The 24,253-nt window shown below is 36.8% G+C and overlaps 1 protein-coding gene across 8 annotated transcripts in view; it reads right to left on the bottom strand.

Annotated features, from left to right (window-relative positions):
* Nucleotides 1–24,253, bottom strand: part of TFDP2 (transcription factor Dp-2) — a 172,920-nt gene that overhangs the window by 113,444 nt on the left and 35,223 nt on the right. For 4 of the 8 annotated variants that reach the window (XM_058551860.1, XM_058551821.1, XM_058551830.1 and 1 more), the window contains exon 2: nt 12,875–12,941. The exons of 1 other annotated variant lie outside the window; for it this stretch is intronic. Coding sequence is in view for 3 of the 7 variants with exons in the window: in XM_058551805.1 (XP_058407788.1) it covers nt 12,875–12,941; nt 20,705–20,719 (82 nt within the window). In the remaining 4 variants the exon portion in view is untranslated. Of the gene's footprint in view, nt 1–12,874; nt 12,942–20,704; nt 20,821–24,253 lie in introns of all 8 variants that reach the window. 3 more of the 8 variants (XM_058551805.1, XM_058551811.1, XM_058551797.1) reach the window with 1 other exon arrangement.

The raw sequence follows: 24,253 nt of genomic DNA, 5'->3' as shown, positions 1-24,253 counted from the left end.
GAGGTGCTAAGCGATTTTATGTGCACTACCTCATTTAATTCTTGTACATCCCACGAGCAACTTACTATTATTATCTGCATCGCTGTAGAGGTGCACGTTTTGGCTTAGAGAAATCAACTTGCTCAGGTTTACACACTTGGTTGGGTGTAAGAAGCGCAACCAAGATCACACCCTAGTCGGGCCAGCCCTGTGGCTGAGTGGTTAAGTGCGCGCACTCCACTGCTGGTGCCCGGGGTTCGGATCCTGGGCGCGCACCAACGCACCGCTTGTCCAGCCATGCTGAGGCCGCGTCCCACATACAGCAAGTAGAAGGATCTGCAACTATGACATAAAACTATCTACTGGGGCTTTAGGGGAAGAAAAAAAAAAAGATCACACCCTAGTCCTGCAGAGCCCTTGCTCTTAACTGCTACCCTGTTCTGCCGTCTAAGCAAGACTCAAAAAGTCTGGTATCACAGACACAAAGGAAAACAGTGGTTCAAAAAGAACGACACCATCCCAGTAGCCATGAGCTCACCCAGCACCAAGATCTTGGTTTCTAATAACTTTTCCCATTAAAAGGAATCAGGACTCTTTCAAAAAATGGCTGATCTGAGGAGTAGGCAAAAAATACGTGAAATCAGCCTGGAACATCTTGTAATGCCAAAAAGTAAGGAAGTGCTGAAAAAAACAAAACCCACAATGAGGGGGATATGTCAAAGGGAAACAGAAAACCAACTGAAAGCTCCCAATGACTGTAGTTGTAATAATTTGAGCAAAAAACAAATAAAGTAGTTTTGGACTATAACCAGAGTATAAACTAAATATCCATGAGTTCATACTAATATAAATAAAGGATTGACTACATAAATAAATAAATAGCGGAGAAGAGACAAATCTACGGTGCAAAAGAATCCCAAGTAAATTATATCGATACTCCACCCCTCAAGGAAGTAGAGCAAACTCTCCACTCCTCAAATGTGGGCTCCACATAATGACTTTCTTCCAAAGCCTATGGCATGGACAGAGGGAGGGGGTAAAGAGTCCCTTCACAGTAGGGAAACACGACAAACACTGCCTCAGCCAAGCGATCAAGGCTTACATCAACAATGATAAGTCAAGGTGATAATATGTACTCCCGATACACTGTGATGAACAGGGCACTTTATCTCTGTGGTCTTTCTCTCAAAAATCCATAACCTCAATCAAGAGAAAAACATCAGAAAAATCCCAATTGAGGGACATTCTACAAAATACCTGACCAGGACGCCTCAAACTGTCAAGTTATTAAAAACACAGAAAGTCTATCAGACTGTCACAGCCAAAAGGAGGCAAAGAAGGCATGATCATAAAATGTAATGTGGTATCCTGAATGCTTTCCTGGAAAAGAAAAAGGATATAAGCTAAAAACTAAGGAAATCTGAATAAAGTATGGACTTCAGTTAATTATAATGTATCAATATTGGCTCATTAATTGTAAAAACTGTACAAGACTAATAATGTAGGATGTTAACAGTAGGGGAAAATGAGTGAGGGGTTTATGAGAACTCTCTATACGATCTTTATAATTTTTCTGTAAACCTAAAACTGTTCTAAAATTAAAATTTTATTTTTTAAAAGAGCAGGTTAATGGTGTCAAATGCTGATAAACAAAAAACAAGACGAAGACCAAGAGCAGCTTCAGTGGATTAGTGAAGTCTAAAGCCAGATTATTGGGCAGAGGAGTGAATGAAAGTTGAAAATGGGATTGTAAGTGTAGAGTTTCTTCCAAGAAGTCTAATAATGAGGGGCAGAAGAAATCAGAGCTGGAAGTAGACACTGAGTTGAAGAAAGTTTTGTTTTGTTTTGTTTTAAATCAAGGTATAATTCACATACCCCAAAATTCACCTTTTAAAGTGTATAATTCAGTGGTTTCCAGTATGTTCACAAAGTTGTATAAACATCACATCTATTTCTAAAATATTTTCATTACCTCAAAAAGAAATGGTAAAATTAAAGAAGACCTAAACAAATGGAATATGTTCATAAATAGGAAGATTTAGCATTGTTAAGACGTCAATAAAACCCAAGTACCCTATAGACTCAATGCAATTTCTATCAAAATCCTTTTTTATTTCTTATTACTTACTTTCTCATTTTATTCCACAATCTAGTTATTCTTATGCAAAACGATATGTTATTCTGTTACCACAGTTATTCCATCATATTTTTAACAATTTAGAAGGCCAAAGAAGAAAGACAGCAAAGACATTACCTTGCTCTAGACAATTTCTAAACCACTTTCCCTCTTTCTTAAATTTTTATTTCACAAGTCACACTTTTCCCCATATTTTTCTGACTGTAAAAATAATGCTTATTCATAAAATTCTGGACTAAATGAAGGGACAAATTATTTATAGTCCCATTACTGATTTATTCTATTCAAGGCATATTTTATTTCAAGCTATTCCCCACTTAGAATTATACATACAGTTTGTATCTTGACTGGTTTATTTGTCATAAGTATTTCTCTATGTTGTAAACAATACTTTTAAAATCTAATTTGTCTATATACCATAAGGTTGATTATGACAAAAAATAAAACAAAATATATTGTTTCTTTAGGCCAGATTTCCAGAAGAATTACTAAATCAAAGAGTATGGCTGTTGATACGTATATCCAAAACCTTTCCAAACAAGTTTTAGCAGTTACATATCCAAACTCATTGTATCTTTACTGTATCCTGTTTAGCACAGCATTTGATACTTTTTTTTTTCTTTGCTAATGTGTCTATTTATTTATTTTTTGTGTGTGTGAGGAAGATCAGCCCTGAGCTAACATCCATGCTAATCCTCCTCTTTTTGCTGAGGAAGACCGGCTCTGAGCTAACATCTATTGCCAATCCTCCTCCTTTTTTTTTCCCCCCAAAGCCCCAGTAGATAGTTGTATGTCATAGTTGCACATCCTTCCAGTTGCTGTATGTGACGCCGCCTCAGCATGGCCGGAGAAGCGGTGCGTCAGTGCGCGCCCGGGATCCAAACCCAGGCCACCAGTAGCAGAGCACGCGCACTTAACTGCTAAGCCACGGGGCCGGCCCACTTTGCTAACATGTCTGTAAAAATTTTATTCTAAAAAATTCTAAAAATTTTTCACAGGAATGGAAAAGCTGATCCTCAAATTCACGTAGAATTCCAAGGGTCCTAAACAGCCACAACAATCTTGAAAAAGAAGAATCAAGTTGAAGGATTCACACCTCTCAACTTTGAAACGTACTACAAAACTATATTTAAACATTATGGTACTGACATAGAGAGAGACATACAGACCAACGAAATAGAATAAAAAGCCCAAATTAAACCCTCACACATATGGCCAATTGATTTTGGACAAGGGTGCCAAGACCATTAAATGGGAAAAGGGCAGTCTTTTCAACAAATGTTTCTGGAAAAACTGGATATCCATATGCCAGTTTGATGCTTATCTTACATCATATACAAAAATTAACTCAAAATGGATCAAAGATCTAAACTTAAGAGCTAAAACTATAAAATTCTTAGAAGAAAACATTGAGAAAAGTCTTCATGACACTAGATTTGGCAACCATTTAATGGATATGACACCAAAAGCACAGGCCACAAGAGAATTGGATTTCATCAAAATAAAGAACTTTTGTACATCAAGGATACTAATAAGAAAGCAAAAAGACAACCTACTGAATGGGAGAAAATATTTGTAAATCATTTATCTCATAAGGGATTAGCATCCAGAATATATAAAGAATTCATAAAACTCAACTCCAAAAAACAAACAATCCAATTCAAAAATGGGCAAAGGACTTGAATAGACATTTCTTCAAAAAAGATACACAAATGGCCAATAAGCATATGACAAAATGATCAACATCACTAGTCTTTAGGGAAATGCAAATCAAAACCACAATGAGATATCACTTCATACATACTAAGATAGCTATAAAAGAAAAACAGTGCTGTCGAGGATGTTGAGAAATTCTAACTCTGACGAAACCGTTGGTAGAAATGTAAAATGGTGCAGCCACTTCACAATGATGTAAACAGTTTGTTGGTTTCTCAAAAGGTTAAACATAGCACTGCCATATGACTCAGTAATTCTACTCCTAGGTATATACCCAAAAGAACTGAGACCAGGGACTCAAACATATATATATGCATACCAGTGTTCACAGTAGCATTTTCACAACTGCTAAAAGGTGGAAATAACCCAGGTATCCATCAACAGAAGAAAGGATATCCAAAATGTAGTATACACATACAATGGAATACAGAATACTATTCAGCCATAAAAAGGAATGAAATTTTGATGTATGTTACAACATGGATAGACCTTGAAAACACTGTGCTCAGTGAAATAAGATAGGCACAAAATGGCAAATATTGCATGATTCCACTTATATGAGATACCTAGAAGAGGCGAAATCAAGAAACAGAAAATAGAATAGGTTACAGGGGCTGGGAAGAGGGGACAAATTGTTTTCTGGGTATAAAGTTTTTGCTGGGGATGCTGAAAAGGGTTGGGTATAAAGAATGGTGATGGTTACATTACACCACATTGTGAATTTATTTAATGCCACTGGATTGTATACTTACAAATGGTTAAAATGATAAATATTGTATTATGTATATTTTACCACAATAAAAGAAATGGTAACTATTAGCAGTCACTCCCTAGCCTCCCTCCCCGCCATCCATCCCCGGCAACCACTCTTCTGTGTTTTGTCTCTATGAATCTACCTATTCTGGACATTTCATATAAAAGGAATCACATAATATTTGGCTTCTTTTACTTAGCATATGGCTTCTTTTACTTAGCATAATGCTTTCAAGGTTAATTTATGTTGCAGTATGTATCAGTACTTCATTCCTTTTTATTGCTGAATACTATTCCATTATATAGATAGCCCACTTTTTCTTTATCCATTCATCCATTGATGGACATTTGGGTTGTTTCCACTTTTTGGCTATTATGAATACTGCTGCTAGAAACATCATGTACAAGTTTTTGTGTGGATATGTGTTTTCAGGTCTCCCGGGTATAGTCCTAGGAGTCCAAATGCTGGATCATATGGTAACTCTTATGTTTAACTGTCTGAGAAACAGCCAGAATATTTACCAAAGAAGCTGCATCATTATACATTTCCACTAGCAATATGTGGGGTTTTGATTTCTTCATATTCTCTCCAATACTTGTTATTATCTGTCTTTTTTATTCTAGCCAGCCTACTGGGGTGAAGTGATATCTCACCATAGTTTTGATTTGCATCTCCTTGATTACTAATAATGTTGAACATTTTTTCATGTGTATATTGATCATTGGAATATCTTCTTTAAATCCTTTGCCTTATTTTAAATTGAGTATTTATCTTTTTTTATTATTGAGCTGCAAGAGTTCTTTGCATATTCTGCATGCTAGTCCCTTATCACATATATAATTTGCAAATATTTTCTCCCATTCTGTGGTTTCTCTTTTCATTTTCTTGACAGTGTCTGTTACGGACTGAATGTACCCTCTCAAAATTCATACGCTGAAGCTCTAACCCCCAATGTGATGATATCTGAAGGGGGGCCTTTGGGAAGTAGTCAGGGTTAGACGAGGTCATGAGAGTGGGGCCATCCTGATGGGATTCATGCCCTTATAAGAGATATCAGAGAGCTTACTCTCTCTCTTTCTCTCATGTGAAGACACAGCAAAAAGGTAGTAGTCTGTTACCCAGGAAAAGAGCTCTCACGAGGAACCAAATGGGCCAGCACCTTAATCTTAGACTTGCCAGCCTCAGGACTCTGAGAAATAAATTTCTGTTGTTTAAGTCACCCAGTGTATGGCATTTTATTATGGCAGTCCAAACTAATACAGTGTCCTCTAAAGCACAAAAGTTTTTAATTTTGATGAAGTCCAATTTACTTATTTTTTCTTTTGTTGCTTCATCTTTGGTGTCTTATCTAAAAAAAAAAAAAAAAACCACTGAAGATTTATGCCTGTGTTTTCTTCTAAATGTTTTATAGTTTTAGCTCTTACATTTTGGTCTTTATCAGTTTGAGTTAATTTTTGTATATAGTAAGAGACAGGAGTCCAACTTATGGTTTCACATGTGGATATCCAGTTGTCCCAGCACCATTTTTTGAAAAGACTATTCGTCTCCCAATGAATTGTCTTAGCACCCTTGCCAAAAATCAATTGACAGGGCCGGCCTGGTGGCACAGTGGTTAAGTGCACGCACTGTTTTGGTGGCCCAGGTTCCGCAGGTTCGGATCCTGGGTTCACACCAACACACTGCTTGTCAAGCCATGCTGTGGCAGCGTCCCATATAAAGTAGAGGAAGATGGGCATGGATGTTAGCCCAGGGCCAATCTTCCTCAGCAAAAGAGGAGGATTGGCGTCGGATGTTAGCTCAGGGCTGATATTCCTCACACACGCAAAAAAGCATCAATTGAACATAGGGAGCCGGCCCAGTAGCATAGCGGTTAAGTTCCTGCACTCTGCTTCAGTTACCCAGGGTTCACAGGTTCAGATCCCAGGAGTGGACCGACACACCACTTGTCAAGCCATGCTGTGACGGCATCCCATATAAAGTAGAGGAAGATGGGCATGGATGTTAGCCCAGGGCCAATCTTCCTCAGCAAAAAGAGGAGGATTGGCAACAGATGTTAGCTCAGGGCTAATCTTCCTTGGGAAAAAAAAAAATCAATTGACCATAAATGTGCACTTATTTATGAACTTTCAATACTATCCCATTGATCTGTGTATTTATCCTTAAGGCAGTAACACACAGTCTTTATAAACTATAGCTTTATAGCAAGTTTTGAAATCAGGAAATGTGTCCTCCAATTTTTTCTCCTTTTTCAAGATCATTTTGGCTATTCTGGGACCCTTACATTTCCATCTACATTTTAGGATCAGCAATAAATGGTACCACAATAAGTATCTTTTTAAATCACTTTCTAGTTCTGCTTCTGGTATGACCATTTAGCTCCTACTGAACCAACACTCTAGCGGATAACAACTCTAAATTCTGGATAAAACATAAAAAATAAGTATCTCAAAGCAACACAAAGAGACCAACAGAATTGTACTTGTTTAGCCAGGTGAGTTTCCTATTTTCTATGGCTTTTAGCCAGAGGGGAGGCACCAGTCTGTGCTATGCACTGTGCTAAAACAACCACAGAAAAAACAGTCTTACTGGCTTGAAGAACTAAGCAACAGAGTTTGGAATAAACATGGTTGCTGAAAAGGGGGGAAACTAGATGGAGAGACCCAGACAGGGAAAACTCCAAATCTTGTACATAAACTCTGTCTAAATCTTTGACTGACTCCTGAACCACACATACATGGGGTAGATTTTAAGAATCCCAGCTAAGCCTAAAAAATTTTTTTAACTAAAATAAGATTTGAATTGCCACTCCACCACAGGCAAGACAAAGTTTGCAGTTAGAATCCAATGAAGTTAAGTGCCTACTAAAACAAAGAGAACAACACTCTTTGGAAGAATAAAAACAAGTCCAGAGTCTTTACAACATATTTATAATGTCCAGGATATGTTCAAAATCACTTAACATATGAAAAAACAGGAGAATGTGACCCATTCTCTAGGGAGAAGGCAACCAATGAATGTGACCCTGAGATGACTCAGATGTTGGAACCAACAGAGAAGAATTTTACAGCAGCTATTACAACTACACTAAGGATGTAAAGGAAAACAGTCTCATAATGAACAAAAAGACAGGAATTTTCAGTAGAGAACTAGAACCAAATGGAAATTCTAGAACTGAAAAATGCAATATCTGAAATTAAAAATTCATTGAATAAGATTAAAAGCAGAATGGTGATAACAGAAAAAAAAGTCAACTTGAAGGTAGATTAATAGAAAATTTCCAACATGAAGAACACAGGATTAAACGGGGAAAAAATGAACAAAACCTCAGGACCCACAGACCAATACCAAAAGAGCTAACATACATGTAATTGAAGTTCCAAAACGAGAGCAAAACAAAAGGTAGAAAAAAATTTGCAGATATAATAGCCAAAACTTTCACAAATGTGGTGAAAGATGTAACTTTAGAAGTTCAGTGAACCACAAGCAGAATAAATACAAAAAAAAAAAAAAAAAACCCCACATCTAGGCACATCATAGTCAAATGCTAAAAACCAAAGATAAAGAATTATGGTTTCAGGGCTGGCCCCGTGGCTTAGCGGTTAAGTGCGGGCGCTCCGCTGGCGGCCCGGGTTCCGTGCACTGACGCACCACTTGTCCGGCCATGCTGAGGCGGCGTCCCACATACAGCAACTAGAAGGATGTGCAACTATGACATACAACTATCTACTGGGGCTTTGGGGAGAAAAAGGGAAAAAAAGGAGGAGGATTGGCAATAGATGTTAGCTCAGGGCCGGTCTTCCTCAGCAAAAAGAGGATTGGCATGGACGTTAGCTCAGGGCTGATCTTTCTCACACACAAAAAAAAAGAATTATGGTTTCTTGTTTTATATTTAAGATTACTTCCCTAACGCAGACTCTTAAAAGCTTAATTACATGGCCAAAAGAAATCAACATTTTAAAATTTCCTCATAGATATTGCCAAATGGCTCCCCACCAAAAAATATCAGTGTGGCTGAAGCATAGTGGGTACAAATAAGTGACAGAAATAAGAATGAAAATATATGCAGGGATATAATGTAGTAAGGAGTTTGGGACTTTATTCTATTTTAAATAGGAAGTTGTTTAAAAGGTTTTAAGCTGGGAAATGACCCAGTAACTGTACTTCTGAGTATTTATCTTAAGAAAATAAATCTAAAGAAACAAAAACTTAGCTGACTAAAGACATTCATTGGATGTTCAACAACATCATAACTGCACAGATATAGATATATATATATCTATGCATGTGTATATATATTTCATGCATATAAACAAATACACATCATATATATAAAACCACCAACAAAAAAAGACTTAAATATCCAGCAATAAGAAAATGGGAAAATGTTTAATAAATTATGATTCATAAACACAATGAAATAGTATGAAGCTTTAAGAACAGTATTTACAAAAACTATTGAAATATGGAAAGTGTTCTTTGCAGTTGGTCAAAAAAGCAGAAAAGAAAATTAGATGTGTACTGGCTTTATAACTATAAAACATAAGTCTATGAATAATGAATAAAAAATAATATACAAAAAAGAAAAGGTTGGGCCGGCCCGGTGGATTAGCGGTTAAGTACCCACACTCCGCTGCTGGCGGCCCCGGTTTGGATCCCAGGGGAGCAGCGACGCACCGCATCTCCGGCCATGCTGAGGCTGCGTCCCACATACAGCAACTAGAAGGATGTGCAGCTATGACATACAACTATCTACCGGGGCTTTGGGGGGAAAAAATAAATAAATAAAATCTTTAAAAAAAAAAGAAAAGAAAAGGTTATGTTAGGGTGATAGAATTTTTTTTCTAATTTTCAAAATTTTTTATAGTATCATTGCTACATTATCATTTCAATTAAGTAAAATACTTTTCTACATTTTACTTCCAATACAATTCTCATCTTGGGTCTATATTAAATATTAACTGATTTTCATCAATTTAAAAAATAATTAAAAGAAACCTCTTTTCCAAATCCTGTTGGTTTACTTAATCTGGATTCCTTCTGCTGCCACCAGCCAACAGCTCGAAGAAGATAATTTTCTTTTTAAACAAATAGCTGTGTCTAAACCCAACTTCCCTAGCCCTTGCCTCTTAAAGGATTCCCTGTCTCCCTCTTCTCCATCTGTTCTATAAAGTCAAACAAATTGAGTAGGTTACACTCTACAGCTAAACTTGAGTGGTATCATCACCACACCTTCAGGGCTGACCTTATGACCGTCTTTCTTACCCTTCAGATGCCTAGTCTACCATCAAAGACAACCCCTCTCACCTAAACCCTCGTTCTTCTTTCTTTGTCTTCTGTCTTTTGAAGGCTTTTTTTCTATGTCACCCTTCTACTTTGTATGACTTGGCATCCACTCCCTTCTTATTTTGAAGATCACTGCATCATCATTATCCCCATCCCACTACTAAATATCACAGTTCTCCGTATCTACCAAGTTTGTGGTTCCCAGTTCCTTCTTCTGACCTGAATATTACCTTATATTAGAGCAGAGATTCCCAACTTCATGTTGTGAATAGGCTATGGGTGTACTAAGATACTGATTTCCTCAGATCTTTGTGGTAGCCAGGAGTGGCCTGAAGCAGCTGGAGCTCCTGGCTAGCTTACTCCTGAACTTAAGCAGCCTCCTCTGTTTAGCCCTAGCGCATCCGATAAATGTTATCATCTTCTATGTATGCCATCAAGTGAAAAAAAAATTGAGAAGCATAAAGGACTTCAGTAGTCATTTCTCCAAAGAAAATATACAAATGGCCAATACGCACATGAAAAGATGCTCAAAATCACTAATCACTAGGGAAATGCAAATCAAAACCACGAGATACCATCTCACACTCATTAGGACAATGACTATTTAAAAAAAAAACAAAAGAAAATAACCAGTGTTGGCAAGGACGTGGAGAAACTGGAACCCTTGGGCACCATTGGTGGGAATGTAAAATGGTACAGCTACTGTGGAAATTGGAATGGCAATTCCTCAAAAAATTAAAAATAGAATTACCACATGATCCAGCAATTCCACTTCTAGGTATATACCCAAAAGAATTGAAAGCAGGGTCTTGAAGAGATATTTGTACTTCTATATTCATAGCAGCTTTATTCACAATAGCTAAAACATGGAAGCAATCCATGTGTCCATCGACAGACAACTGAATAAGCAAAATGTGGTATATACATAAAATGGACTAGTATTCAGCCCCAAAAAGGAAGGAAATTCTGCCATACACTAGCCACAACATGGAGGAACCTTGAGGTCATTATGCTAAGTGAAATAAGCCAGTCACAAAAGACAAATACTGTGTGATTCTACTTTTATGAGGTATTTAGGGTGGTCAAAATCATAGAGACAGAAAGCAGAATGGTGTTGCCAGGAGCTTAGAGGAGGAACGAATGGGCAGTTATTATTTAACGGGTATAAGCTTTAGTTTTGCAAGATGAAAAGCGTTATGGATATGGATGGTGGTGACAGTTGTACAATATGAATGTACTTAATCCCACTGAACTGCAAACCTAAAAATGGTTAAAGTGGTAACTTTTATGTTATGCATATTTTACCGCAATAAAAGAAAATTCAAGAAAATTGAGAAGCCTCAAGGCTTGAAGTATCTCTTTCATTGCTTCATAATATATATTTAAATTCTCAGAATAATTCTGCAGACTATTATTATTATTAAGCTAGATATTTTTATACATGTAGTTCCCCCTCATCAGCAGGGGATACGTTCAAAGACCCCCAGTGGATGCTTAAAACCGCAGATAGTACCAAACTCTATATACGCTATGTTTTTTCCAGTACATGCATACCTGTGATTAAGTTTAACTTATAAATTAGGCACAGTAAGAGATTAACAACAATAACTAATAATAAAATAGAACAATTATAACAACATATCATAATAAAAGTTACCATAAATCTTAGCAACCTCAGCATTTGATTTTTTTCTTTCCTTATTAAGTCAAGAACTTTCACCTTTTAACTTGAAGCAATTTAAGGCTTCACTTTGGCATATCTGAATTGCTAGCATCATTACTCTTGTACTTTGGGGCCATTATTAAGTAAAATAAGGGTTACTTGAACACAAGCACTGCGATACAGCGACAGTCAATCTGATATCCAAGATGCTACTAAGTTACTAAGGGGCGGGTAGCATATACAGTGGGGATATACTGCACAAAGGGATGATTCATATCCTGGGTGGAAGGGAGTGAGATGGCACAAGATTTCATCACGCCACTCAGAATAGCACGCAATTTAAAACTTATGAACTGTTTATTTCTCGAATTTTCCATTTAATACTTTTGGACAGCAGCTGACCATGGGTAACTGAAACTGCAGAAAGTGAAACCGTGGAAAGCGAAACCTGGGATAAGTGGGGACTACTGTACTCAAATAGAGATTTCTCTAGCCTTCTCTCCAGAGTATATAGCCTACCTCTCCAAAGACATACACCCTTTGAGGAAGCTGATGTTTCTTTCTCTCACAGCTATTTGTATTGTAATGGCATACATTTTGTTCCCACCTTTTATAATGAAAAATTTCAAACATACAAAAGAAGAGAGAACGAGAGAGAGAGGAATAATGAAACTCCATATAGCTATCGCCCAGCTTAAACAATTAATCAACTCACAGCCAATTTTGTTTTATCTATAATTTGTTTTATCTATCTATAAATCTGCTTTACTTTTTCTTCCCCCAGTGGATTATTTGGAAGACAATCCCAGACATCATGTTGTTTCAACCATAAATATTTCAGTATGTAATCTCTACATACTAAAAGATACTACTGAAAGATACTGCCAGTGTCCTGCATAAATTCTTGTACTGGTGGGCCAGATTTCTGATATAAGCATTTCTCCAGTAAACCATATATTAGTCACAGGAATTATATATATATTAATCCATTCAACCATACTTCCTTACAAGTTAAACTACTAAAAAGTAGGGCTCTCAAACAAGAAAATCAAGAAGAAAGTGGCTTGAATAGCTAGTTTCAATTATAACAGGATCATTGATCAAGTATGGACTTAGAGACCTCTCAGGAAACAGACAGAGAAAAGTCACACTCACATTCATACTCTCTCCCTACCTCTCAGAGGCAACTGACGTTCACATGATACAAGTTATTTGGTATACGATAACACAACACAGTAATATAATTATTATTATACATAAAGTAATTCATGTAACTGCATATTTTATAAAACAAATGCAAAAACTAGCTCAATGTAGAAAACTTTTATTCAACTGTCCTTACCTTTTGTTGGACTGAGATTTTGATCTATAAATCCTCTTAGTTCTGCATTTGTGGAACTCAAACCAACCTAAATAAAACAGTTTAAAAAATTAAAAATAGGATCTTAAGTATTATGTGATCATATAACAAGCTATTTTATACCTACCACCAGAGGTCCATATCAAATATTATATACAGTCGCATAAAAATGAATTAATTATATCAACTATAGGAGTAAGATTTTTAAAAATGTTGCCATATTGCTTGAAATGGGGGAAAAAAAAGAATTTCCAGATCAAGATAAAGATTAATGAAATAATGTTACTTATAGTAGAACTGAGATCTATAGATTTTACTGACGGTTTTTTGAAAGCAAGTAATGTGGCAGCCGTGAAGCTGCCAATAGATATACCAAAATTCTACCCTCATTGCTGCCCCTAATTTTTACTGTTAATCATCACTGCCTATAACGCCTTTCAGCATTAGTACCTGTAATGGATCAAATAAAGACCATTAATACCACAACACAGAGTTGAGGTCAACAGGCCTCAAGTGCAACTGCCCAGGTGTCATATTCTGGCTCGTCAAGCCTACTACGTGCGTGACCACGGTCACATAAGCTCTTTATGTCTCGGTCTTCTCATCTGAAGATTGGAGGGTGCTAGAAGTACTTATCAATTCAGGTTGTTAGAAAGATTAAGTAAAATAATCCAGGTAAAGCATAGAGCACAGTGCTTGACATGAAGTGCTCAACCCATGTTAACATTTATTACTATTAGTATGATACTTGAGGGACTACTCATAGCAGGTATGTTTATAAATTCACCTTTAGACAATTTATTTCATTTAATGTGACGTCCATGGGACTACTTGGAATTATAGAGCTAAATATGGTAGCATCATCAAACACAGTTTTAAAAATTTATTACAGGGCCAGGAAAAAAAAATCTTTCATTTTTTAAAACTTGACACAAAGCAAGCATCCAATAAATGGTTCTACTGTTACTATTATATTATTATTTTAATCCTTGTAGATTTGTGATCTTGAAACATCAATGCTAATTTGGTACCTCAAATATCCTTTCAAAGTACTACCACACTGAAAGGATTTTAAAGCACACAAAGCTTTATAACTTTATATGTGTACAGTTGACTTATGTTTTTAAACTACCCACTGCTTTAACATTATATATTCTTCATAAGCACTCCTTTGATACTTTACAATTTCATAATGTAAGAGCTAATTATTTCATTATTTGGTAATTCAATGCTCTACTAATAGCTGTTTCTTTTTGTCTTATGTTAGAAGAAATATTTCTACGTATGGTTCAGATCATGAAAAAGTAATTCTGATGCCTATCTTTAGCATCTAATATTAAATTTTTACAACAGCAGCTGAGATGAAGACATCTAAAATATAGCTTCTTAACTCTATGTAGATAATGGTGCAGATATTTAATTCTGTCTAGTTTCTTATAAGTATTGTTAGAAATAAACCCTTTGAGACAAATTACCACCACATGGATCTCCAGAGTGGTTCACAAATATTAATGTTAGTGTTCAATGTGTAAATGCCAAGAGTTTACTGTGGTATCACTAACATGCCTTCCATTTCAAAACTCTTCTGCTATAAAAAAAGAGGAAGAGAAAATTTTTGTTGGTGTTCTACTATAAAAAGAAAGCAAAGAAGGGAATATATATATTATATATATTCCATGCTTAATACAATGTGACCGTTTAAATACATGTATTACAATAACTTCAAAAATATCAGTTTACATCTTTTTGTTATTATACAAAGATAACGGCAAAAACCTCAACCAAAACCACATATTCACAGTCAAGAGTTCACAGTTACTGGATTACTGTTATGTTTAAACACCTGCTCTTAATATCCAACTTCTGCAGAGTAAGGCAGCAAACGAATCTGGAAACTTTTTAAGCAGTTGTACACCTGCAACTTAATAGCCAACAAATTATACTCTAAAGGTCAATTATAAGTCAATATTGTACGCGAATTTTGGTCTCATAGATGGAGGTATTTGCATTTAGAGCTTATATAAATACTACTAAAATTTATTTAATTAAAACTTCAAAGTGCATTAATTTCTGCTTTCATAAACACTTTATAGTTTAAAGACTCAAAGAAAAAGTAGATTATTTGATAGAAAAAGTTGACTAGGAAAGGCATTTAAAAATATTAGCTATTCTTTTCTTACTCTTTTTAAAAAGGATCTTTCCATAATGTTTCACAGAGCAAGAGAAAAAAGTGAACTCATTTTATGTAAAATTTTTCAACTAATAAGGTCCTAGAAAAGTTTTCTATCTGGATATTCAAAAGCTGTGCTGCATACTCTAAGCAGTCACTAAATATCTGTTGAATAGAAAACAGCCAAGCCCAATTTTTAAGAATCAAACCATATTCCCCAATAACAGCAATATAATTTCACTGATATTTAACATTTCAGATTGACATAACTGAAAGAAAACAGGATTCACAGTGAGATGACCTGTGCTCCAAGTTCAGCTCTACCATTCACAAGAGAGGGGACCCCGAAACTGTCACTACAAAATGAGGATGACAACAGCTATGTGTACAACAAACTCCAAGAGCTCTCTGGATCAAATAAAATAATTTTGTGACCATGTTTGTTACTGGCAAAGCAATATTCCAGTGTGGGTTGTTATTCAAATGGCAATGGCTTTTAATACAAACACTGACACAGAGAACTTATTAAAGAGAAATTAAAATGACCAATAAACATACAGAATACCACTTTGATCTAATTAGTAATCAGAGAAATGTAAAAAATCACATACCATTTTTTGCTGAGTATATTGAAAAATATTAAAAAGAAACTAAACAGAAATGGCCCTCTCATACACCACCGGTAAATATATAAATTGGCGCAATCTTTCTGAAATGCAATTTAGCAATATGAATCAAAAGCTCCAAAAAAGCACACACACTTTGGGCTAGTAATTTTATATGACTTTGCCTCATGGAAATAATCCAATGAGTAAGCAAAAATAAACAAAAAAGTTAAAAAAAAAAAAAGGAAATAACTTAATGGCCAATATTAAGAAACTGGTGTAACGTCTATATAATAGATAACATAAAACAGCATTTAAAATGATGTTGCAGAGATATCAAGATAAGAAAAGACCATCATAAAGATTAAGTTAAATAGTAGGTTACAAAACAGTATGACCTCATTTTTATTAAAAAACATATAATATATATACATTTTGGTTTATATATATACACATTTGTTTATATACCTGATGTCTTCCTAGCCAAAATTTTGCTGATAATCTCTAGTCTAGTTTCTTTTCTTTACTTGTATTTTCTAATTTTTCTGTAATGAGTATTATGGCTTACATATTTCTTAAAAGATTCTTTGACAGGGAAAAAAATTATACCTCAAATTATCTTTCAAATTCTTTATTGTATATTGAGTGAGCTTAAGTTAGAACACACCTGCATTTTCGGTCTAGAAGAGTATCACTGGATACTAGGTACTATTTGATAACAATTTTATCCCAGATACAATGAATATAGTGCCAGCTCTGCAGAAGTCCTTTTGCAAAACGATCCATCCCACAATCCATGTAGTTGCGGAAGGAGCCTCACTTGTGCTATAGCAGCAGAAGTGGACCCATGACCTAGACCTGGCCATTTACGGTACCCCACTATTTTCTCCACACTGGCTTGTCTAAGCATGTGGTTGGCCAAGCAGGGTCAACCAAAGCTTCCCCATGGAATCTGAAATACAAATGCTAAAAAAGACAAGTTCCTTCTCGTCTTCTGAGATAAGCACTATAAGGCCCATATAGGCCATTATGCCATCAGATAGAGCCAAGAGACAGGAAAAGGGAGACAGAGCCCTGACACTATCACTTGATCCCCCGAATCCAGATGTGTTTGAAGCCAGAGCAGAGCACTCCAGACTTTTCAGTTATGTGAATCAATACATTCCACTTTTTGCCTTAAGCTATTTTTTTTCTTTTGTGAGGAGATCAGCCCTGTGCTAACATCTGCCAATCCTCCTCTTTTTTTGTCAATCCTCCTCTTTTTTTGCTCAGGAAGACTGGCCCTGCGCTAACGTCCATGCCTATCTTCCTCCGCTTATATGGGATGCCGCCACAGCATGGCTTGCCAAGTGGTGCGTCAGTGCGCGCCGGGGATCCGAACCAGCGAACCCTGGGCCGCCGCAGGGGAGCGCGCACACTTAACCGCTTGCACCACTGGCCGGCCCCTGCCTTAAGCTATTTTGAATAAGCTTTCTATCACTTGCAACCATAAGAGACCTAGTATGGCATGGATAAGGCAAAAGTAACTCTTCACAAAAAACTGTTCTCATAAGAGAAATGCAAAATGAGAAACAGAAAATAAAGATGTAAATATTTGAATATATGTTTAATGATGCGTCCATAGACCTGGGCAATCTCTTCCACATCTACGAGTCACTTCTCACACTGACCATCCCTCCTTGAAATACTTTCTTCACTTGGCTTCCAGATCAACACGATAACACTGCTTCCTTCCTTCTTGGCCATTCCTTGAGTCTCCTTTGTGCTTCAGCTCCTCCCCAGATATTGGAGAATCCCTGTGCTCAGACCTTGGTCCTCATGTATTCTCTATCCATGCACATACTATAGAATCCACTGTGTTAAAATAATTTAATATGAAATGACTCCAAAATTTCTATATCCAGCCCCAAGCTTTCCCCTGAGCTCCAGAGTCATTTACCAAACTGCCTAGCCAATATCTCCATCTGGATGTTTTTAGATCCCTCAACTTCAATATGTTCAAAACAATTTCTGAGTTTGCCACAAAATCCTGCACTTCCCCAAGAGTTTCTCTCCTCGTTAAACAGCATAGCCACTACCCAGTTACACAAGCCAAATACTGAGAAGTCTTCTTCAATTTCTTCCCTGCCCCTGTATCCTAATTACTCAATAAGTCCTGACGGCTGTCCCTTCAAACACATCCTAGATCCAGCCACTTTTCCCCATCTCCAACATCATTACCTCAGCCCAAACACCATACCCTACTGTCTGAACTACTGGGATAAGGTACCAAATGAGTCCGCCACCTCTGCTATGCCCCTCTTCAGTCTATTCATTCAGTAGCCAGAACAAATTTAATGTTAAGTCAGGTCATGCAACTATCCTCAAAACCTCCAAGAGCTCCTCACTGACATTTAAAATCCACACCCCTCACCCCAGTCTTGCAGGCTCCACACGGTCTAGCTCCTGCTTTCTTTCTGACTTCACCTCCTGCCACTCTCCCTCGTTTACTGTGCTCCATCTATGAACAGGTCATCTTGCTGGTCCTTAAACAGGCACACTTCCTCCTGCCTCTATCTGGAATGCTCTTTCTCCAGATATTCACACGGCTCCTTCTTCTTGGATCAAGACTCAAGAGCATTTCTCTGTCTAAACGTCATTTCCTTAAGAAGGACTCTTCTGAGTACCTAGCTGAAAGCTTTCCCTCATCCCCATCACTCTTTCTCCTCTTACCCTGATTTATTTTTCTTCAAAACATTTATCACCACCTGACATTATCTATTTATTTATTGTCTTCTCTCACTACACTACTCTAAGCCCCAAAAAGGCAGGAGCCTAGAACAGTGTCAGGCACATATGTTTGTTGAAGAAAGGCAAGAGGGGAGAGAGGAGAATGAATTCCCCATGGTGTTGTAAACCGGTATAATCCTTTCAGTACGTATCTTGACAAAAGATGTTAAAAGCCACAAAAATGTTCTTATCTATTGCAGAATGGATAGTGAACTTGACTGGGTATTTTTAGACAGCCTATTTCAATTCTTTCCCACAAGCTTCAGCCCAGTCTGAGGCTTGCTCTCCACTCCCTCACTCCAGGGTATCAGAAGAAGGTCAGCTCATCACTGTCCCTCTCCCCCTAGGCTGCTATAGCATAAGGAGAAATGTATTGCCCACTGTCTGATTTCTCGCAAATATACAAACAAAATAATAGGAGTATAATTACCACTGGTTCAAATGCTTTACGTTACTTTAGGGAAACAACTTTTAATATAGCAAACTGTAGGGCCGGCTCCATGGCTTGGTGGTTAAGTGCGCGCGCTCTGATGCTGGCGGCCCGGGTTCGGATCCGAGGCGCGCCCCGAGGCACCACTTCTCCGTCCAACCCGAGGCCGAGTCCCACGTACAGCAACTAGAAGGATGTGAACCTATGACATGCAACTATCTACTGAGGCTTTGGGGGGAAAAAAATGAATAAATAAAATCTTTAAAAAAATATATATAGCAAACTGTATATAAGGCTAGGAAGATTATATTTGATTCAAGGCACATTTTAAGCCAAAGTATCTTGTTGCTCAGGGTAACTTTTACATCCCCTTTTTTCCAAAGGAGAGAAAATCAAGATAATATCCTGAAAAAAAATTCCCAATACATGGACTAAAACTTTGCTTCTTCTTTTCTCCAAACAGCACTTCAACAAATATACACAAGAACCTTGGATTAAAACAGACTACTCCTGATAATTTATCCTAACAAAATTAACTAGATGATAATGCAGCAAAATCTATATCTGCTTACAGCTACTAACGCATGTTAAAAGCAAGGTTAATAGTTGGAAAATAGAGATAAGTAATAAGGGGTTTTTTAAATGCCATTCTTTAGATGTATAATGGGTAGTACTTGGAACTAGCTGGCTCACAAGGAGATCTTTTTACGCAATATAATGGTTGCTTCTCCTGGTCATAACTAACTAAACCAAGAGTGGGTATCAGACTCCAGCAGTGCCAGAGGTCCTCCCAAGGAGACTGAAATTGGAGCTGACATAGGATGCGTCAGGCTGCCTCCCTTCCTTCTTTCACTCTTCTCTCTCTCTGAGCAAGCTGGTTCTGTAACATGTAGACCAAGATGCTGACAGGAGAAATGCAGAAGATGATTTGCAGAAAGACAGAGTAATGAAGCAGATGCACAGAGACAAGCAGAGATGACAAATGAAAACCAAATATTGCTTCAATTCCTGGTAGATTTCAAGTTCCTGGACTCAGATCTTTATGAGGGCCCACTAAATTCCTACTCTTGAATTCCCTGAGACATCCCTGTATCTTTATAATAAATTCCCTTTCTGTTTAAGGTAGCCTAAGCTGGTTTCTGTTACCTGCAATCAAAGATTCCAACATAATAATTCGGGAACATTAGATCAATTATAATAAGTTATTTCCCTATGTTGTAGTATTTATTTTCTGGCATAATCCTTCACCATAACTGGAAACAAATCCACTGATACAGAATAACAATAAGAATATAACTTGAAAAGAAGTAGATTCAGAAATGACAGTCTTGAGCAGAAGAAAAAAATGGAGTAACTTCTCCAAAACATCTAAGGTCTACTGTCCCCTCAGTAACCATCTCATGGAGGACAGCAAGCTTCTTCTGAACGTCTGAGTATACACCTTTCTCTGAGTAAATCCAAAAGAAAAAGAATGAGCCAAAGAAAACAGTGATTTTCTCAATAAGGCCAAGTAACTCTCCAGCAAGTACCAAAACAAATTACAGTACCCAAAAAAAGAAAGGGGTGGGAAACTTTCTGGAGATAGCAGTTTTGCACCTGTTGAGAAGGAGCAACTTGTCAGTAACTTACAAGAATGCTACCATGCCCACTAAGGTATAATATTCAATAGCATTAAAGTTTACCATCTCATTCTTTGCATAAACAAAAACAATTACGAATTAATTGTTTGGCTAATCAATTGTTTGAACTGATTAATCAGAACAGAGAAGAAAATATGCATAGGAAAAAGTACAACTTACTTTAAAAATACTTACATTTAAAAATTTACAAATACTTACATTTTTTGCCGTCATGTCAAATTGTATTCGATTTAAAATTCTGAAAAGCCATTAAAAAACAAACAAAAAACAAAAATAAAAAAATTTCGTCTTCGATAATTCTTTAAAAGATCATCCTGTTAAAGGGGGGAAAAAAGAGGGAATAGTAATGTAATAATAATAACAATAATAATAGGCAACATTAATGTCATTTACTACGTGACACACACTGTTCTTTAAGTGAATTACCTAAATTAATCCTCACAACAACACTATGAGATATGTACCATTTTAATCCTCATTTTCCAGATAAAAACTGGGGTTTAGATATAAATAATCTGACCAAATCAACTCAGCTAACAAGCAATAGAGTTTGGGCTTCGAAATATTATACCATGTTGCTTTAGATAATTCACTGAAAGAAATGCCAAGGCTTCTTGGAGAAATAGCCAATTCCAGGTCTGGGGCAGGAAATGTACGAGATAAGCCTAGAACATTTTATTGTACCTAAAGTAAGGAAGGGCTCAATGATGGAGACATACCAAAAGTATACAAGAGCCAGCTTAAAGGGCCTACAACTGGACAATTTGGGACAACTGAGCACCAAAGTATATACTGATAGTAACAGATTATAACAGACCATAAATCCACTGAATAAAACAAAAATCCAGGAGTCCACTGTGATAGAAACAAATAATGAGGAAGAAGAGAAAGCTCTTCTTTGCAATACAATGCCAACTAATAAAGGAATGATGCAGTTAGAAAACCACCAATTAGTAAACATCATAATAATAACTGATTAGGCAAGAATGATCAATAGATGCTAAAACCAGTGGATGAACGTTGGTGAGAAAAAGGATATTTACACAGTCTTGAAATATCTCCCCCCAAAATACCTATTAATTCAAATTTTACAGGGAAGAAACCTGGCATACACCATTTTAGCCAAAGTGATCAAAGCTACCATATGACCACCACCAACGGGACAAACCAACACTGGATCTCCTCAAGTGCACTGAGATGAATATAATGTCACTTCTGAGGTATTTCCACCCAAAATGCATAATCTAAATCTAATCATGAGGAAATTTCAGAGAAACTCAAATTGAGGGACATTCTATAAAATAATGGCCTGAACTCTTCAAAAATATTAGTGTCATGAAAGACAAAAGAAGCTTGGGGGCTGGCCCGGCGGCGCAGCCATTAAGTGCGTGTGCTCCGGTTTGGCGGCCCAAGAGTTCACAGGTTTGGATCCCAGGCGCGCACCGATGCACCGCTTGTCAAGCCGTGCTGTGGCAGCGTCCCATATAAAGTAGAGGAAGATGGGCACAGATGTTAGCCCAGGGCCAGTCTTCCTCAGCAAAAAGAGGAGGATTGCCATGGGATGTTAGCTCAGGGCCGATCTTCACAAAAAAAAAAAAAGGAAGCCTGACAAACATTCCAGATTAAAAAAGACTGAAGTCACATGAAAATTAAATTCAATGCATGATCCTGGACTAGACTCTGGACCAGAAGAAATAATTCCTATGAAGACCACTATTGGGGGAATTGGAGAAATTGAAATAGGGTCCACAGACTGGATAACAGTATTGCTTCAGTGTTACATTTCCTGCTTTTGATCAGGGTACCATGGGGTATTTTTAAATGAGCGTCCTTGTTCTTAGAAAAAATACACCAAAATATTTAGGAGTGGACCGATATGATAGCAGCCACTTACTTTCAAGTGAAGAAAAAAATATATAATCTGTATATAGAGAGAAAGTAGGAACGATAAAGCATGTGTGGCAAAATGCTGACAACTGGTGAATCTGAGTAAAGGGTTTCAGGGACCCTTTGCCCTACTTTTGCAACTTTTCTCTTATTTTAAAATTATTTCAAAATTGAAACTTTAATAAGACATTCAAGAGGAAGGATAAAATAAAACTTCATTTTGAAAAGACCATAAATAATGGGGGCTTGAAAAAATAGAGGCTCCAAATGTCTGCTTTATATGCTAGAATGTGAATCTACAGGTAAAACTTTGTGGGGGAAAAAAGATGTTTTTGCTTTTCAATAAAACACTGAGTTTGTAATTTTTCTTTTCTTTTTTTTTTTCTTTGGTGAGGAACATCAGCCCTGAGCTAACATTCGTGCTAATCCTCCTCTGTGCTGAGGAAGATTAGCCCTGAGCTAACATCTATTGCCAATCCTCCTCCTTTTTTTTTTTCCCCCAAAGCCCCAGTAGATAGTTGTATGTCATAGTTACACATCCTTCTAGTTGCTTTATGTGGGATGCGGCCTCAGCATGGCCGGAGAAGCGGTGCGTCGGTGCGTGCCAGGATCCCAACCCGGGCCGCCAGTAGCGGAGCCCGAGCACTTAACCGCTAAGCCACGGGGCCAGCCCTGTAATTTTTCAATGATAAAGAAAATATAAACATGAATAGATCTTGAGGGTATTATACTAAGCAAAATAAGTCAGAGGGAGAAAACCAAATACCATATGATTTCACTCATATGTGGAAGATAAAACAACCACCACCACAAACAAACACACAGACACAGAGAACAGATTGGTGGTTACCAGAGGGGAAGTGGGGTGGGTGAAAAGGGGTAAAGGGCACATTTGTACGGTGACAGATGCCAACTAGACTTTTGGTGGTGAACATGATGTAATTTATACAGAAATTGATATACAATGATGTACACCTGAAATTTATATAATGTTATAAACCAATGTTACCTCAATAAAAAATAAATTAAAAAAAGAAAATATAAATTAAAAAATTCAAGTAAGATCTGAACTACAACTATGATTTTTGCTTTCCTATTGTAGCTGCAGATTTGTTCACAATGTCTATCGTGACCTAATATGAAAATTAAGTTCATACACTAGAACTGTTTTGTTTTAGATTTATCAATTATTTGTTATTTCCTCTTCAGTATTATAAATATGAGATAAATAATAAAGCACAAGTTCCTGGTATTCCATTCACCAAACTACCTGACATATTAAAACTGAGAATTTAAGGCTAAAATGTAAGTATTTCAGGGGCCGTCCTGGAGGCACAAGTGGTTAAGTGCGCACGCTCCCCTGCGGCGGCCCAGGGTTCACCGGTTCAGATCCCGTGCACACACCGATGCAGCGCTTGGCAAACCATGCTGTGGCCACGTCCCATGTAAAGTGGAGGAAGATGGGCATGGATGTCAGCCCAGGGCCGATCTTCCTCGCAAAAAATAAATAAATAAAATAAAATATAAGTATTTCATTTTGAAGATTAATATTTTAACCAAGCTTGATGTTACAGATCTACACAGAACTCTGTACCTAATAGATATGAAACATCAAAGAGACGCTTAAAGAAAGCACATATTTACAAAATTTGTCCACATACAAAATCACCAAAGTAGCAACAAATTTCCAAGACATAATTCCACAATACAATTAAATTAGGAATTAGCCATTTTTTAAAAAGTTAAGTCATATATTTAGAAAATAAAACTATATTATTGCACAAACAACCCATGAATTAAAGAAATCTGAAATATTTAGAACTGAACGACAATGAAAATAGTAATAAAAAATAACAAAAT

This window comes from Diceros bicornis, chromosome 2 (genome assembly GCF_020826845.1).
Source record: "Diceros bicornis minor isolate mBicDic1 chromosome 2, mDicBic1.mat.cur, whole genome shotgun sequence".
Classification (NCBI taxonomy): Eukaryota; Metazoa; Chordata; class Mammalia; order Perissodactyla; family Rhinocerotidae; genus Diceros; species Diceros bicornis.
This window is presented reverse-complemented; position numbering and strand designations above follow the sequence as displayed.